The 19,488-nt window shown below is 40.0% G+C and overlaps 1 protein-coding gene across 6 annotated transcripts in view; it reads right to left on the minus strand.

Moving 5' to 3' along the window:
* The window catches only part of RMDN2 (regulator of microtubule dynamics 2), a 132,393-nt gene that overhangs the window by 53,464 nt on the left and 59,441 nt on the right, over positions 1-19,488 (minus strand). For 3 of the 6 annotated variants that reach the window (XM_030799555.1, XM_030799554.1, XM_030799552.1), the window contains exons 9-10: positions 14,772-14,825; positions 14,331-14,680 (exon numbers count right to left, since the gene is read on the minus strand). In XM_030799555.1, coding sequence (XP_030655415.1) covers positions 14,456-14,680; positions 14,772-14,825 — 279 coding nt within the window. In that variant the 3' untranslated portion in view covers positions 14,331-14,455. Of the gene's footprint in view, positions 1-728; positions 1,292-14,330; positions 14,681-14,771; positions 14,826-19,488 lie in introns of those variants that run through there. The other 3 variants (XM_003262746.3, XM_030799553.1, XM_012501521.2) reach the window with 2 other exon arrangements.

Genomic DNA, 19,488 nt, shown 5'->3' on the forward strand with positions numbered 1-19,488 from the left:
TATGATTATTTCCATGACTAAAGATTTAATACTTTTCAAAGGCTCTCGATAAATTTTACCAAAGGTTTGTGCCAAAATACTTTAAAAATTTTTTTTCATATTTTCATATTTAATGTACCCAAGTGACAAAATATTCTCTCACTAACCGTGTATGAGAATGCTCCATCTCATGACAATATTGCCAGCATTGAACGCTTTCCGAATGAAGAAAAAAAATCCTTGCTAGTGTCAGGCCTCTCAGCCCAAGCTAAGCCATCGTATCCCCTGTGACCTGCATGTATACATCCAGATGGCCCCAAGCAAGTGAAGAATCACAAAAGAAGTGAAAATGGCCAGTCCCTGCCTTAACTGATGACATTCCAACACAAAAGAAGTGAAAATGGCCAGTCCCTGCCTTAACTGATGACATTCCACCACAAAAGAAGTGAAAATGGCCAGTCCTTGCCTTAACTGATGACATTATCTTGTGAAATTCCTTCTCCTGGCTCATCCTGGTTCAAAAGCTCCTGCAATGAGCACCTTGTGACCCCCCACCCTTGCCAGCCAGAGAACAACCCCCTTTGACTGTAATCTTCCACTACCTACCCAAATTTTATAAAATGGCCCCACCCTTACCTCCCTTCGCTGACTCTCTTTTCGGACTCAGTCCGCCTGCACCCAGGTGAAACAGCCTTGTTGCTCACACAAAGCCTGTTTGGTGGTCTCTTCACATGGACGCGAGTGAAAGCTAGTTTGATGATAAAACAGTATTTTATTGTAATTTTATTCACATCTTTTGATTACCAGTTACAATACTACATTTGTTTGTTTTTTCTCTTCTGCCAACAACTTGTTCATGTCCTTTGCTGAGTTTTCCATTTTTCATCCACATTAATGAAATTATTTTGTTTTATGAAGTCTCCATTGAAACAATAAAATATTCATGAAGATTCATTTTATTGGATTTAAATATTTTAAAGAAATATTTTTAAGCCTGCAGTTTATTGATAAGAAAAATATAAAGCATACATGTTTATAGATTATGCATTGACATTATAGTATATATATTCTCCAAATAACATAATTAATTTTGTAGTGCTACTAGTGGAATGCATTCTCCAGAAACATGGCTTTACCTTCAAATCTGAGCACAATACCCTTACAACAAAAATGAAGAAAAGGATAATAAAAGCACAACTTTGATTCATTTAAATTTTGGTAGACCATATTTGATTTGTTGAAGAGTAAATTCGTTTATTTACCTCTTCAAGGAAGTCATTATTTTTTGCATCTCTTTCTGTGCCTCTTTATCCTATAAAGAAAATACAAATACATAATGAAATTTCATGCATTCATCTTGATAATCTAGTATGCTGAAACAGACTTACATTGACTTGAGGAGATTCCCCAACATGAGAACTTTGAGGTTCACGAAGGTACGTGCAATCACCAAATAGTTTCCCTAATTCAGGACACTGACAGGGTTTTATTATTATTTTTTTAAATAATTTTCTTTTTTTTCATTTTGACAAGTAGCTTTTCTCTTAGTGAGTGTTTTATACAGCATTAATCCTCACATGTCCTGGAGTGTTGCTCAATGAGTAAAGGGTTTATCATGTTTATTTCATTGAATTCCTTCACCAGCATGAATTATCTAGTAATTTCCCAACAGGTTTCTTCCTCCTGGAAAAAACTTGCCACTTTCTTTCCTGTTTTACTCTAAGTTTTTTCTGCATATCAAGGCTTGAGCTTTGCCTGAAGGGTGTAGGGTTTAGCCCTGTGGGAGCTCTCTGTTATCTAAAAGATGGCATCTTTCAGATAGATGGAAATTTGAGTGAGACCACCTATAAAGGTTAAGGCTGAGGTTGAAGGCTATTCCAAATGCTGTACATTTATAGGGTTTCTCTCCATGTGCATTGTCTCATTATGGCTAAGGTGAGATCATTAAATGAAGCCTTTCCCACATAGATCATATTCATATGACTTCTCTCCAGTGTTACTTCAAGGTGTTGTTTAAAGGATAAATGGTCACTGAAGGCATTTCCACACTGATTACAGACAAAGAGTTCTCTGGTATGAATAAAAGTTAACAATGTAGATGAACTGTTTCCTACATTCATTACATTTATGGAGTTTCCCTTCCGTGTGAGCTAACACACGCTGAGTCAACGTTGAGCTGTGACAACTTCCTCACACTCATTATATTCCAAGGGCTCCTCTCCACTGTGACATCCCTGTTACTGAAGACATAACAGGCTGTTAGAGCCTTGCTCAAACACCTTCATTTATTCATTTATTTTCCCACATATGAATCTGATGCCGAGCATTCAGTATAGTCTCTAGTTAACATCTTCCACGTTGGTTACATTCATGTGGTGTGTTACTCTCCTTTGCGTACAGAAGTTTTCTCCTTTGTAGCAGGTCAGCTGCATAGCTATATGATTAATTTTAAGGTTTTTGTTATGTTTCAGGCACTTAATATATTGGCTATATTTATGCAATTGCCCTCTTATAAGAACTCAGGTTATGGTTTGGAGCTCAGGTTATTCCTTTTCTCCCAAATTTGAACTATCCACACCTTTGAGCTGAGATAGCACACTTTCTCTAGCCTCAAATTAAAGTCATGTGATTGTGCTGCATTCCTAATTTGGCCCTCCCCAGGCCAATTCTGCTGTGGAGGAACAGAGTTCACCCTTACGAATCTCAGTATTGACACGTTGTTAGATCGCTCTTTCCTGTAGATATTCTACATGGAAGTTCTGTCTTTGTTTTTAAGACTTTCTTGCCTGGATGCTGGTTTTGAGGATTTTCTCCAGAATCACATCTCTGTGCAGCTTCCTCTGAGATGGGTCTAGCAGGGCCTACTCTTTCTGAGTAAAATCCAAAGCCATATCCTTAAAGGTCAACATTTCCTTTTTTTTTTTTTTTTTGAGATGGAGTCTCGCTCTGTTGCCAGGCTGGAGTGCAGTGGCGCAAACTTGGCCTACTGCAACCTCCGCCTTCTGGGTTCAAGTGATTCATCTGCCTCAGCCTCCCGAGTAGCTGGGGCTACAGGCACATGCCACCACACCCAGCTAATTTTTGTATTTTTAGTAGAGATGGGGTTTCACCATGTTGGCCAGGATGGTCTCGATCTCTTGACCTCGTGATCTGCCCGCCTTGGCCTCCCAAAGTGCTGGGATTACAGCCGTGAGCCACCACGCCCAGCCAAGGGCCAACAATTCCTGTGGTTGTACTGTCAAGAACTCAGTCACCACCTGTCTTTCTCTGTAATCTCATTCAGGGGCCATCTGAGCACTAAGCCAGAAAGGCAGAACCCAGACAGATAGAAACTTGAGTGAGACCACGATGATACTGGGGTTGGGGTCACCACATTCTGGAGCTCAGAGCTTCTTTCTAACTTTCTAGAAAAAGCCAGGAACCTGTATTTTTAATGAGCCCTCTACTGTCCAAGCAAGTCTTAAATATTTAAACAACTGGGCTTAAATTCTAATTTCCTTAGATTATATAGCAAAACCTCAGGATGACCTTTCCTGGCCCATGGCCCAGGTTGCAGTACCAGTTTTATTTTCTCATAAATCTCTGTGCTTTTATTTCCAAAACACTCATCAAATTTTATTGCTATGACTTTTTCAGTGCCTGCCTTTCCCACTAGACCACAGAATTCATGATGACAGAGGTATCTGTTTTTTCCTCTTTGTATCCCAAGCCTCTAGCAGAGTACACCTCTATAATTGTAAAATAAGTGAATAAAGATAATCTCTCTTTCACCCAAACACACACATTCAAAAATACAGATTTATTTCATCTGATAGTGTTGGAAAAAGATGGTTTAGAAAACTACATCAATGCTCTCTGCTAAAGAATGGATAAATAAAAGAGAGACTTATTTACATTAAATTGTCATTATTCTCCTAGCATTTGGGTAATGATTATCACACACCAACTTCATGAGACTGGGTACTGGTTAAGAACAGCTAGTCCCAAACTGATGCTGTATCATCAATTATTTTAAGAAAATAAATAAATAAAAGGGTTCTAAGAAACTTCTTTAGAGTGTTTTTAAGATCAATTTAAATAATACAACCAAGACCATTACATATATTGCAAAATCTAAAGAAATAATATATTTTAAATGCAAATGACAAGAAGGTAAGAGTCAAAAGAGTAGAAATAGGGGGTTGTAAACAGACTTTCTACAAATCATGAAAATGTCTGTTTAGACGGTGGGAAAAGTCTGTCTCTACTATCTATACTGTAATAGCCTTATTAATTTTTTTTTTTTGAGACGGACTTTCACTCTTGTTGCCCTGGCTGGGGTGCAATGGGACGATCTCAGCTCACCACAACTTCTGCCTCCCAGGTTCAAGAGATTCTCCTGCCTCAGCCTCCCTAGTAGCTGGGATTATAGGCATGTGCCACCACGCCTGGCTAATTTTGTGTGCGTTTTTTTTTTTTTTTTTTTTTTTTTTTTAGTAAAGACGGGGTTTCTCCCTGTTGGTCAGGCTGGTCTCAAACTCCCGACCTCAGGTGATCTGCCTGCCTCGGCCTCCCAAAGTGCTGGGATTACAGGCGTGAGCCACCATGCCCGGCTGCCTTATTAATTTTTTAAAAAGTACTAGGAATAATTCTCCAGGCATGGATAGCACAGATGAGTTAATTTACAAGAAATAAGTTTCAACCAGAAAGAAATGGGCAAACAAGAATTTCTAGCAAATGAGACAACATTACAGGATTTTGGCAAGAGACCCATTTATTACCCTGAGCTGTAGCATTTCTATAACAGGAAGGCAGAGTGAATGGATACAAATTCTGTTTTATAACCTATCCAGAAAACCAATGTTTTCAAGATATCATAATCAAATATGATATCTTAATTAAGAAAGAACATTTAAAGCAGAATTAGGATTTTTGTTACTAAGAGCAGTTACCAATGAGAGTTATGCTTCTCAACTCATAAAACAGGTTGGAAATACAGCTCAGAACTTTAATCAACAGTCCATTTCAAAGACAACTATACCACTTGCTAAATATAACGTGCTCTTAACTTTCAGCACTCCCAGAGTACACTTCTTTTTGTGGTTTGTTTCTGGTAACATTGGATTTACCAGTCTATGAGTCTGTTTGTCTTAGAAAGGTGATTAATGCCATTTCAAAATGTTTCAGCAATTTTAAAATATGGATTTTTCTTTACCAGTTTAGCACATCTCTTATCATAAAACAAAATATTATATAATGCTTTTTATATCTGCGCTTTCTCAGTAGGCTCCACACTGATGAACTTTAATACTGCCTCCAGGCAAACAACTTTCAGGTTGCCAGTGAAGTCATTATTTCATTCAGAAATCATTCTCACACTGTCTTAGACACAGAAATCCCTTTTTTTAAAAAGAAATGGTTATCAGGATCTGAGATTACTTTCCTAGGGTCAAGAAAAGTCCACATGAATAATAAAAATACCGTAGTTTCAAACTCTGGGGATGTAAAGCTGCTTACACCTATGAATCTGGGCTCTAGAGACCAAATGACCAACACTCCCAATATCAAGTAGCAGTGTGATGAGCTGAGAGTTCCCTAATAGGGGACAGAAGACATGTCCACAAATGACTATAATGCAAGGAAGAAGCTATAAATGCCACAAGAAAGAAACAAACTTCTTATGAAATTTCACATGAGAGAGCAAACTGATGGCTAGGTTGTCTTCTTGTAACTAGTGGCATTGCTAGACAATTTGGAAATGAATAAACTTGGTTAGCAAAATCACTAATGGGGTATATTTCAATCTGAAAAAACTTTATAGAGATGGAGGGGTATTATATATAACTCACTTCATCCTATTTTCTCACGGAAAAAGAAATGGAAATATACCTTACATACCTTTACTACTTGGAAAAAAATTGCTAAGAATACAAATGGAGACATCACTGAGGAAAAAATGCAATGTGAGAAATATTTGCTCATACTATTTTGCTTATTACAGAAATACTTCCAATGTCTAGCCTTCTTACATTCATTATGAGTCCTCTTTATTATTACTATTGACACTATTATGTTTATTTGTATCATATTAATGCCTTGGTTCTTTATCAACACTTACTGAGTGCTTATTATATGCTAGGCAGTATACACAGGATTAGGGGTACAGTGATGAATGAGACAAACCTGGTTGTTACTTTCATGGAACAATCACATTAATAACGACATAATAACTGTGTGAAATGATAGCAAGGAAAAGTACAGGGGGCTTTCTTGCCAGCAGGCGTCAAGAAAGTCTTTCCTGAAGAAACAGCATCCATGGTGAGGCCTGAAGGATAGGAAGGAATAAAGCTAGTGGAAGGAGCAGAGGGTGGGTAGGAATGTTTCAGGAAGTGGGAACAGTATGTTCTAAGGGTAAAGGGCAGGCTGGGTGGTGCAGAGGAGGGGGGAGCAGGGAACATATGAAGCTTGAGAGATTGGTAGGAGCTGGGTCAGAGCCTTGAAAGACATGCTAAAAATTCTGACCCTCATCCTAACAGCAAAGGGTTTTGAGCAGGGAAGTGACATGTTGACGTCTACATTTAATCTGTTGCTTAGGCTGCTACTGGGAGTCAAGAGTGGCCTGGTGGGAGGCAAGGAAGCTGTGAGGAGAATGACTGGGAGGCTGGTACAATCCGTGGTCCGGGGGAAAGTAGGCACATTCCTTTTGCTCCAGGCAAACAGAGCTTTGCTTTCTCACTTTTGTGCCTCTGTTTATGACCTACAATGTACTTGCCCACAACTCCATATTATATAGATCTTTCAAAGTCTACCTCTGATGCCACCTGGCCTCTGCTAGGTGAAAATAATTTCTCCCTTTTCAAAATTTCCATAACTGATGATTTGTACTTCTTTTAGTACCTTATGCTTTCTGCTTTGACCTATAGTTATTTGGACACACACCATATGTTCCCTTCTAGGCTATAGCCTCCTAGAAGGCAAGAGGCATGTTTTATTTGTTTATAGTTCAGATCACAATAAATATCGGAACCTGTATTGCTCCAACACAGAAAAAGAGGGTTTTTTTTTCCTGAGGCATTTCTTTTCTGTTATGATTTAGAGGATGATAATGTTTGGTGGTATGAGAAGAGGAGGAAAATATGTACCTATTTTTTTGTTGTTGTTCCCACAACACCAGTCAACAGCTCACAGGAGCAGACTGAGTTGTTAACCCTGTGGAATGCTTGAAACTTACAGCATACCCAGAATCCTGACTTACTGAATAAAAGGGCAAGAGACAGGGCAATAGTTTCTTTTTCATTAATGGCCAGTGTCCAAAAACCAAGAACATGTTATTACATATTTTTCATCTTTGTCATGGCCTTGGATAGCCACATCTGCTGTGAGATGAGGACTGAGGATGGCAACCCATGGTCACACCCCTGCTCTAGGCTGGGCCACCTGTCTAGCTTGTTTGCTGCCTACATAGTTAATCCGCAGCTCCCCAGAATTATGCTGCGCCCCCTCCTTCCCAGTGAAGGAATTATGCTTGCTTCACTCACTGATGTCTTACATCTAACAAGCATCAGGATGTTTTAACTGCTAGGGGCCTCCTGGTGACAGGTTATCTTACAGAGATACAGCAAATTTTAAAACTTCATAGTACATGTAAAATCCAAGTCAAAGGTTTTAGTATGAAAGAAAACTCTGGGGTGGAGCCAAGATGGCCGAATAGCAACAGCTCCAGTCTACAGCTCCCAGCATGAGCGACGCAGAAGACAGGTGATTTCTGCATTTCCAACTGAGGTACCAGGTGCATCTCACTGGGGAGTGTCGGAAAGCAGGTGCAGGACAGTGGGTGCAGCACACCGAGCGTGAGCTGAAGCAGGGCGAGGCATCGCCTCACCTGGGAAGCACAAGGGGTGGGGGAATTCCCTTTCCTAGTCAAAGAAAGGGGTGACGGCACCTGGAAAATCGGGTTACTCCCACCCTAATACTGCGCTTTTCCAACGGTCTTAGCAAACGGCACAACAGGAGATTATATCCCGTGCCTGGCTTGGAGGGTCCTACGCCCACAGAGCCTCGCTCATTGCTAGCACAGCAGTCTGAAATCAAACTGCAAGGTGGCAGTGAGGCTGAGGGAGGGGTGCCAGCCTTTGCAGAGGCTTGAGTAGGTAAACAAAGCGGCCAGGAATCTTGAACTGGGTGGAGCCCACTGCAGCTCAAGGAGGCCTGCCTGCCTCTGTAGACTCCACCTCTGGGGGCAGGGGTTAGCCAAACAAAAGGCAGCAGAATCCTCTGCAGACTTAAATGTCCCTGTCTGACAGCATTGAAGAGAGTAGTGGTTCTCCCAGCATGCAGCTGGAGATCTGAGAACAGACCGACTGCCTCCTCAAGTGGGTCCCTGACCCCTGAGTAGCCTAAATGGGAGGCACCCCCCAGCAGGGGCAGACTGACACCTCACACGGCCGGGTACTCCTCTGAGACAAAACTTCCAGAGGAATGATCAGGCAGCAACATTTGCTGCTCACCAATATCTGCTGTTCTGCAGCCTCTGCTGCTGATACCCAGGCAAACAGGGTCTGGAGTGGACCTCCAGCAAACTCCAACAGACTTGCAGCTGAGGGTCCTGACTGTTAGAAGGAAAACTAACAAACAGAAAGGACATCCACACCAAAACCCCATCTGTACGTCACCATCATCAAAGACAAAAGGTAGAAAAGAACACAAAGATGGGGAAAAAACAGAGCAGAAAAACTGGAAATTCTAAAAATCAGAGCGCCTCTCCTCCTCCAAAGGAACGCAGCTCCTCACCAGCAACGGAACAAAGCTAGATGCAGAATGACTTTGACAAGTTGAGAGAAGAAGGCTTCAGACAATCAAACTACTCTGAGCTAAAGGAGGAAGTTCAAAACCATGGCAAAGAAGTTAAAAGCTTTGAAAAAAAATTAGATGAATGGATAACTAGAATAACCAATGGAGAGAAGTCCTTAAAGGACCTGATGGAGCTGAAAACCAAGGCACGAGAACTACGTGACAAATGCACAAGCCTCAGTAGCCGATTTGATCAACTGGAAGAAAGGGTATCAGGGATGGAAGATGAAATGAATGAAATGAAGCGAGAGGAGAAGTTTAGAGAAAAAAGAATAAAAAGAAATGAACAAAGCCTCCAAGAAATATGGGACTATGTGAAAAGACCAAATCTACGTCTGATTGGTGTACCTGAAAGTGATGGGGAGAATGGAACCGAGTTGGAAAACACTCTGCAGGATATTATCCAGGAGAACTTCCCCAATCTAGCAAGGCAGGCCAACATTCAAATTCAGGAAATACAGAGAACGCCACAAAGATACTCCTCGAGAAGAGCAACTCCAAGACACATAATTGTCAGATTCACCAAAGTTGAAATGAAAGAAAAAATGTTAAGGGCAGCCAGAGAGAAAGGTCGGGTTACCCACAAAGGGAAGCCCATCAGACTAACAGCTGATCTCTCAGCAGAAACTCTACAAGCCAGAAGAGAGTGGGGGCCGATATTCAACATTCTTAAAGAAAAGAATTTTCAACCCAGAATTTCATATCCAGCCAAACTAAGCTTCATAAGTGAAGGAGAAATAAGATCCTTTACAGAGAAGCAATTGCTGAGAGATTTTGTCACCACCAGGCCTGCCCTAAAAGAGCTCCTGAAGGAAGCACTAAACATGGAAAGGAACAACTAGTACCAGCCCCTGCAAAAACATGCCAAACTGTAAAGACCATCGAGGCTAGGAAGAAACTGCATCAACTAACGAGCAAAATAATCAGCTAACATCATAATGACAGGATCAAATTCACACATAACAATATTAACTTTAAATGTAAATGGGCTAAATGCTCCAATCAAAAGGCACAGACTGGCAAATTGGATAAAGAGTCAAGACCCATCAGTGTGCTGTATTCAGGAAACCCATCTCATGTGCAGAGACACACATAGGCTCAAAATAAAGGGATGGAGGAAGATCTACCAAGCAAATGGAAAACAAAAAAAGGCAGGGGTTGCAATCCTAGTCTCTGATAAAACAGACTTTAAACCAACAAAGATCAAAAGAGACAAAGAAGGCCATTACATAATGGTAAAGGGATCAATTCAACAAGAAGAGCTAACTATCCTAAATATATATGCACCCAATACAGGAGCATCCAGATTCATAAAGCAAGTCCTTAGAGACCTAAAAAGAGACTTAGACTCCCACACAATAATAATGGGAGACTTTAACACCCCACTGTCAACATTAGATAGATCAACAAGACAGAAAGTTAACAAGGATATCCAGGAATTGAACTCAGCTCTGCACCAAGCGGACCTAACAGATATCTACAGAACTCTCTATCCCAAATCAACAGAATATACATTCTTCTCAGCACCACACCGCACTTACTCCAAAACTGACCACATAGTTGGAAGTAAAGCACTCCTCAGCAAATGTAAAAGAACAGAAATTATAACGAACTGTCTCTCAGACCACAGTGCACTCAAACTAGAACTAAGAATTAAGAAACTCACTCAAAACTGCTCAACTACATGGAAACTGAACAACCTGCTCCTAAATGACTACTGGGTAAATAACAAAATTAAGGCAGAAATAAAGATGTTCTTTGAAACCAACGAGAACAAAGACACAACATACCAGAATCTCTGGGACACATTCGAAGCAGTGTGTAGAGGGAAATTTATAGCACTGAATGCCCACAAGAGAAAGCAGGAAAGATCTAAAATTGACACCCTAACATCACAATTAAAAGAACTAGAGAAGCAAGAGCAAACACATTCAAAAGCTAGCAGAAGGCAAGAAATAACTAAGATCAGAGCAGAAGTGAAGGAAATAGAGACACAAAAAACCCTTCAAAATATCAATGAATCCAGGAGCTGGTTTTTTGAAAAGATCAACAAAATTGATAGACCGCTAGCAAGACTAACAAAGAGGAAAAGAGAGAAGAATCAAATAGACGCAATAAAAAATGATAAAGGGGATATCACCACTAATCCCACAGAAATACAAACTACCATCAGAGAATACTATAAACACCTCTACGTGAATAGACTAGAAAATCTGGAAGAAATGGATAAATTCCTCGACAAATACACCCACCCAAGGCTAAACCAGGAAGAAGTTGAATCTCTGAATAGACCAATAACAGGCTCTGAAATTGAGGCAATAATTAATAGCTTACCAACCAAAAAAAGTCCAGGACCAGATGGATTCACAGCCGAATTCTACCAGAGGTACAAGGAGGAGCTGGTACCATTCCTTCTGAAACTATTCCAATCAATAGAAAAAGAGGGAATCCTCCCTAACTCATTTTATGAGGCCAGCATCATCCTGATACCAAAGCCTGGCAGAGACACAACCAAAAAAGAGAATTTTAGACCAATATCCCTGATGAGCATCGATGCAAAAATCCTCAATAAAATACTGACAAACCAAATCCAGCAGCACATCAAAAAGCTTATCCACCATGATCAAGTGGGCTTCATCGCTGGGATGCAAGGCTGGTTCAACATACACAAATCAATAAATGTAATCCAGTATATAAACAGAACCAATGACAAAAACCATATGATTATCTCAATAGATGCAGAAAAGGCCTTTGACAAAATTCAACAACCCTTCATGCTAAAAACTCCCAATAAATTAGGTATTGATGGGACGTATCTCAAAATAATAAGAGCTATCGATGACAAACCCACAGCCAATACTGTACTGAATGGGCAAAAACTGGAAGCATTCCCTTTGAAAACTGGCACAAGACAGGGATGCCCTCTCTCACCACTCCTATTCAACATAGTGTTGGAAGTGCTGGCCAGGGCAATCAGGCAGGACAAGGGGGTATTCTATTAGGAAAAGAGGAAGTCAAATTGTCCCTGTTAGCAGATGACATGATTGTATATCTAGAAAACCCCATCATCTCAGCCTAAAATCTCCTTAAGCTGATAGGCAAGTTCAGCAAAGTCTCCGGATACAAAATCAATATGCAAAAATCACAAGCATTCTTATATACCAATAACAGCAAACAGAGAGCCAAATCATGAGTGAACGCCCATTCACAATTGCTTCAAAGAGAATAAAATACCTAGGAATCTAACTTACAAGGGATGTGAAGGACCTCTTCAAGGAGAACTACAAACCACTGCTCAATGAAATAAAAGAGAATACAAACAAAGGGAAGAACATTCCATGCTCATGGGTTGGAAGAATCAATATCATGAAAATGGCCATACTGCCCAAGGTAATTTATAGATTCAATGCCATCCCCATCAAGCTGCCAATGACTTTCTTTGCAGAATTGGAAAAAACTACTGTAAAGTTCATATGGAACCAAAAAAGAGCCTGCATTGCTAAGACAATCATAAGCCAAAAGAACAAAGCTGGAGGCATCACACTACCTGACTTCAAGCTATACTACAAGGCTACAGTAACCAAAACAGCATGGTACTGGTACCAAAACAGCATGGTACTGGTACCAAAACAGAAATATACATCAATGGAACAGAACAGAGCCCTCAGAAATAATGCCACACATCTACAACCATCTGATCTTTGACAAACCTGACAAAAACAAGAAATGGGGAAAGCATTCCCTATTTAATAAATGGTGCTGGGAAAACTGGCTAGCCATATGTAGAAAGCTGAAACTGGATCCCTTCCTTACACTTTATACAAAAATTAATTCAAGATGGATTAAAGACTTAAATGTTAGACCTAAAACCATAAAAACTCTAGAAGAAAACCTAGGCAATACCATTCAGGACATAGGCATGGGCAAGGACTTCATGTCTAAAACACCAAAAACAATGGCAACAAAAGCCAAAATTGACAAATGGGATCTAATTAAACTCAAGAGCTTCTGCACAGCAAAAGAAACTACCATCAGAGTGAACAGGCAACCTACAAAATGGGAGAAAATTTTTGCAACCTACTAATCTGACAAAGGGCTAATATCCAGAATCTACAATGAACCCAAACAAATTTACAAGAAAAAAGCAAACAACCCCATCAACAAGTGGGTGAAGGATATGAACAGACACTTCTCAAAAGAAGACATTTATGCAGCCAAAAGACACATGAAAAAATGCTCATCATCACTGGCCGTCAGAGAAATGCAAATCAAAACCACAATGAGATACCATCTCACACCAGTTAGAAGGGTGATCATTAAAAAGTCAGGAAACAACAGGTGCTGGAGAGGATGCGGACAAATAGGAACACTTTTACACTGTTGGTGGGACTGTAAACTAGTTCAACCATTGTGGAAGTCAGTTTGGCGATTCCTCAGGGATCCAAAACTAGAAATACCATTTGACCCAGCAATCCCATTACTGGGTATATACCCAAAGGATTATAAATCATGCTGCTATAAAGACACATGCACACGTATGTTTATTGCAGCATTATTCACAATAGCAAAGACTTGGAACCAACCGAAATGTCCAACAATGATAGACTGGATTAAGAAAATGTGGCACATATACACCATGGAATACTATGCAGCCATAAAAAATGATGAGTTCGGCCGGGCGCGGTGGCTCATGCTTGTAATCCCCGCACTTTGGGAGGCCGAGGCGGGCGGATCACGAGGTCAGGAGATCGAGACCACGGTGAAACCCCGCCTCCACTAAAAATACAAAAAAATTAGCCAGGCATGGTGGCGGGCGCCTGTGGTCCCAGCTACTCGGAGAGGCTGAGGCAGGAGAATGGCGTGAACCCGGGAGGCGGAGCTTGCAGTGAGCCGAGATTGTGCCACTGCACTCCAGCCTGGGCAACAGAGCGAGACTCCGTCTCAAAAAAAAAAAAAAAAAAATGATGAGTTCATGTCCTTTGTAGGGACATGGATGAAGCTGGAAACCATCATTCTCAGCAAACTATCACAAGGACAAAAAACCAAACACCACATGTTCTCACTCATAGGTGGGGATTGAACAATGAGAACACATGGACACAGGAAGGGGAACATCACACACCGGGGACTGTTGCGGAGTGGGGGGAGGGGGGAGAGGGGAGGGATAGCATTAGGAGATATACCTAATGTTAAATGATGAGTTAATGGGTGCAGCACACCAACATGGCACATGTATACATACGTAACAAACCTGCATGTTGTGCACATGTACCCTAAAACTTAAAGTATAATAAAAAAATTAAAAAAAGAAAGAAAGAAAACTCCATCATAGAAGGAGAGAGTAGAAGGGTGGCTGTCAGGGGCTGGGAGGGTGGGAGAAATGGGGAGATACTGGTCTGGGGTACACAGTTTCAGTTATGCAGGATAAATAGGTTCTGGAGATTTAAAGAACAGCAATGTGACTATGGTTCATAATACTGTATTGTATATTTCAAATTTGCTAAGAGAGTGGATCTCAAATGTTCTCAACAATAAAAAAAGTAACTATGTGAGGTGATGAATGTGTTAATTAGCTTGATTGTGGTAGTCATTTCATAACGTATATGTCTATCAAAACATCATGCTGTATATATATATTTTTTGTCAATTATACTTCAATAAAGCTAGAATAAAAATAAATACATAAAATTGAATAGAGAAAACCACAAATGTATCTAAGCAAGTTATTCATATTTTGAGCTTGAATAGTACTAACAAGACAACAGCACTCACTCTCCCTTTCTGGACTTACCTCTTTGGTAACAGTAGGAAGCAATAATGCCAAATTACAGAACTTCAAAGCATTCTGGTTTTCCTCAAGATCAGTATAACACTGGAAATGAGAAATAACCAATATTAAACATAATCCGTTTTTATGTGATAGGTTCAAAGTGATCTTAAAGCAGAACAGTGGTCTTCATTACCTTTGCTAAGTACATGTAATTGGGATTAGAATAACCAGGGCATAGTTCTTCAGCCTGATTTGAGAGAAAAACATGAGAGAATAACAGGGCAATATTAAAATAACAACAACCACAAGTGAAGAGAATATATTTAAATAAATATTATGAACCAAACTGCCCTAAGAATTTAGGTTGGTTGTTTCACATTTGAATCACTTGATCAGTTTAAGTATCTTTTGGGTGGAAACATAGCCTTTGCATTTAGCCATTAAAATAAAATTGATTACCATGGTCATAAAGCTTACAAAGCAATGAGATACTTTATGGTTTTCAGATTTCTTTACATAATCATTTTCCTCAGTCTTCTTTCTCTATCCTTTTCCTTTCAAGAACAAAAACAACTGGTGATATTCCCAGGACAAACCCTATACATTTCCCTATCTATCTATCTATCTATCTATCTATCTATCTATCTATCTATCTATCTATCAGGTCTTGCTCTGTTGCCCAGGCTGGAGTGCAGTGGCGTGATCTCGGCTCACTGCAACCTCCGCCTCCCAGGTTCAGGCGATTCTCCTGCCTTGGCCTCCAGAGTAGCTGGGATTACAGGCACCTGCCACCACGCCTGGCTAATTTTTGTATTTTTAATAGAGACAGGGTTTCACCATATTGTCCAGGCTTGTCTCAAACTCCTGACCTCAGGTGATCCACTCCCCTCGACCTCCCAAAGTGCTGGGATTACAGGTGTGAGCCACCACTCCCAGCCTATCTATTTAGAAAATGAGAGTAGAGCATGACTGGTACCCCATGGCAAGCATCTTCCACTAGATTAATATTTGATTTCTTGTGATTTCAACATATTCCACAGGAGTTAAATAATATCTGAAGTCCATCAAATCATGGACTTTTAAAGGAAAGACAGATCCTTGAAACAACCAGTCCAGGTAGTAGACATGAGTGGGTATTATAAAGGTACTTTTCTCCTACCTACTAATCTTTTATGTACCAGTTCCTTTATTTCTGGGAAATAAGAATTCTTTCAGGTATGGGATTGTTACTAGACAGCCCTTCTTAGAACCTAAGTCAGTCTTCCTATGTACCAGTTCCTTTACTTTATCTCTGGGAAATAAGAATTCTTTCAGGTATGGTATTGTTACTAGACAGCTCTTCTTAGAACCTAAGTCAGTCTTGCTTCAGAGTCAGCTTTTGCTGTTTTGAAGGCCCAGGCAAGCAAGCTTACAACCTGGAGTCTCCACCCTAGAGGGGGGTAGAACACAAGAGAAGAGGATGCTTTTAAAAATTTACAAAAATATCCTTGTTTCACAAGATATGAACAATCCAGACATTTCCAAAATTAAAAAGTGAAAGTTTCTCCTTCCTAGTTTTATTCTCAACTTCAATCTCATGCCCCAGAGGTAACCACTATCAGCCGTTTGACATGTATCCTACCAGACTCTTTGCCAAGTATAGGCAAATAAAAAAACAGATATTAGGCTTTTGAAAACAAAACAAAATGGAACCATTTTACATATATATAATTTACAGATATATAATTCTTGTCAATTATACCTCAGTAAAGCTAGAGAAATACAAATACATAAAACTGAATAAATGTGCACATTGATAGAAAATCTACATATTGGCCCCAGACTTTTTTCCCGTATTACAAACACATTTTCATGTTAGCATAGATATACTTCATCATTTTTAAGAGCTGTATTTCATATTCTGCATGAATCATAATGAAAGGAAGCATTCTCCATTGGACATCTTGATTTATTCTCCGTTTTCATTATTACTACTAATAACCAATGAACATACTTTTTCCCATATACTTGTGTACATGTGTGTTTATGCCTATAAGGGAGATTCCCAGAAGTTGAATTGCTGAGTCAAAATAATATATATATTTTTAAAGATAGATGCTAATGAAGATAAATCCAAATTAGGGTGCTGAGGAGTGGTCCAACACCTTATGAGGGCACATCCCTTGTAAAAGACACTTTATTCTGTACAGAATACAAAAGAGAAGGGTTCTAGAAGAAGGAGGACAAAAATCTCCAAGGGTAGGGAGCCAGACTCGGTATAAATCTTTAAGACCAGGTAGGTTAACAGTGTCTGGGCATGGAATGAAACCTGCTGGAGAGACAGCAAAGCTACCAACAGATTAAAGGAAGTTGTCAATTTCAGTCAAGCCAGAGCCTTGACCATCCTACAGTGGCATCCATGGATTCTGGTTCTCCTGCGTCTTCTCTCTTAATCAATGGATTCTGGTTTTCCTGCTTCTTCTCTCTTATCCATGGATTCTGGTCCTCCTGTTTCTCTCTTGTCTAATCATTTCCATTTCAAGGCTTCTAGTTTGGTAAGTGCATTTCTTGAGCCATTCTAATAAGAGGGACTTAAGACTGAACTTTATTCAATTATACCTTCTTCTATGCCTGGTTGTTGCCTCAGCTCTGTCCGAATCCCATATTGGGGATAATTTGCCCCAATCTGTGCATGTAAGCAGCTTATTTCTTTAATGCTGGCAATCTGATTCTGTATATATAGCTTAACACCTATGTTTAGTTAACTAAAGTGATTATAAATCAGAACATCTCTGTTTGTTCTCACGGTTTAAAAATCTGAAGCCCAACAGAACACAGACAGGCAACTAAAACACTGAGTTCCTAAGGTAAAACAGATTCTGACCTTTCACAAACGGCCTTGGATGAATTACAAGGAGGGTAGCATTACTCAAATGCTAATGTTTCAATGTAATGTTCCAATGATGAGGCAGTTTCTAGAAAGGCCTTTAGAACACTCTTTATCATAACACCTGGCAAAGAATATTATACATATTTAATTTGTCTTGGCTATCCAAGTTCCTTGAAGGTAGGAACTTTGTTGGTCATTTCTGTGTTCCCAGTATTTGATGCCATCTTTGGCACTAGTTATGTGCTTAATAAACACTGTTGAATAAATTAGCTCTTCTTTAAAACATCTCATAAGCTCAAGCAGCAGCCTTATACCATATCAGGACACAGCCAAGAGTTCTGCAGCTGGGGAAGCCACTAGTACAGACTCAGGGATCATATGATTGCAAACAATAAGCGCAATCAGGGTAGCTTGTCTCCCAACATTGCCACACCTGTCATTTACTACACACACCCATCCTCTGATCCAGTGGTTTCCAGCCATGCCATCAGCTGCCATTGGAATCAACAGTTTTATGATCTTTAAAAACACTGATCAAGGTTTAAAAGCACATATCATATGATGCAACAATTCCACCCCTAGGTGCTTACCCAAGAGAAATAAAATATGTCCACACCAAACTTGCATTTGAATGTTCACAGAACCTTTATTCAAAATAGCACCAAACCAGAAACAACTCAAATGTCTACCAGTAAGCTAACACATAAACAAATTATGGTAAGTATATCCATATAATGGAATATTACTTAGCAATGAAAAGGAGCTGCTGATACACTCAGTAAAATAAATGAATCTCAAAACAGTATGCTGAGTAAAAGAAGCTAGATATACACAAAAGTATATGTTTTATGATTCCATTTATATTAAATTTTAGAATGGGCAAAACTAATTTATAGTGATAGAAAGCAGATCAGTGGTTACTTGGGGCAGGAGATGGGGGAAATTGACAGCAAAGGGCCAAAGATAACTCTCTAGGATAATGAAAATGCTATCTTGAAATGGTGGTGGTTACAGTGGTGGTTACATAGGTATGTAAGTTTGTCAAACTTCACTGAACTGTACACTTAAAGTGGGTGCAATTTATTGCTTATAAACTATACTTCAAGATACCCAGAGGTTCTGAAACAATGAGTCTGGGTCATGGCCTGGGCTGCCATTTTGTAAGGTGCCTCAGATGACTGCAATGCACAGCCAAGGTTGAGAACCACTGCCCTAGGGAATCATGCCAGAATTTTGGATGAGGTGGGAAGCATGCTATAGTTTGAAAGAATTTCCCCAGGGGATTCACAGATGACTCCTACAGGTGTCTAAACCACCTCCCTAGATGCTTTGAGGCTGTGGAGGACCAATTTTCCCCTGCTATAATAGCAAAACAATAGTAGCTAACATTGATTTTTAGTTAGAACATTTAACATGTTAGACCCTGGGCTAAGAATATAAAATATATTATTTTATGTAACCTTCACAAAAACTGTACAAAGTAGGTATTATTATGGCCATTTCACGGATGAAGAATTTGAGAGTGGGAGAACTAAGGAAATGTGTGTCCAGGTCATTCAGACAGGAAAGGCTCAGGTCTCAACTTCACTCATCAACTCTAAACTCAGTGTTCTCAACCTCTACGGGATCCAGCTGGATGGCTCTAGAGACACATTCCTGGCCCCTGTGAACGCTCTTTGGAGGGGTGGATTCGGGGCAGTCTGGGTCCCAACAACACGGCCTCCTGTGTTGTATGACCCAGGGGGTTGCAGACTCTCCTGGATGTGGGAGCCAGGGTCTGTGCTGTTTCCCTTTCCTCTCCTCCACTTCCCAGATTTCTTAGTTCCACCACAGCCTTAGCCTGAGCACTCCAGAACCCTCAGTCCTCTCAGCTGTTCTAGTAAATATGGCAAGAAGCATTCCTGATGCCTCCTCTCTTTTCTTTGACAAACAACATGGAGTGCATTTTGAAACTAAAGTCTAAGTAATGACCTAATGCGGGGCTCCCCAAGATGGTTTGCTGAGGTGTTTAAATTTTAATGAAATTAAAATTCTGTGAGTT

Source organism: Nomascus leucogenys, chromosome 19 (assembly GCF_006542625.1).
Source record: "Nomascus leucogenys isolate Asia chromosome 19, Asia_NLE_v1, whole genome shotgun sequence".
Classification (NCBI taxonomy): domain Eukaryota; kingdom Metazoa; phylum Chordata; class Mammalia; order Primates; family Hylobatidae; genus Nomascus; species Nomascus leucogenys.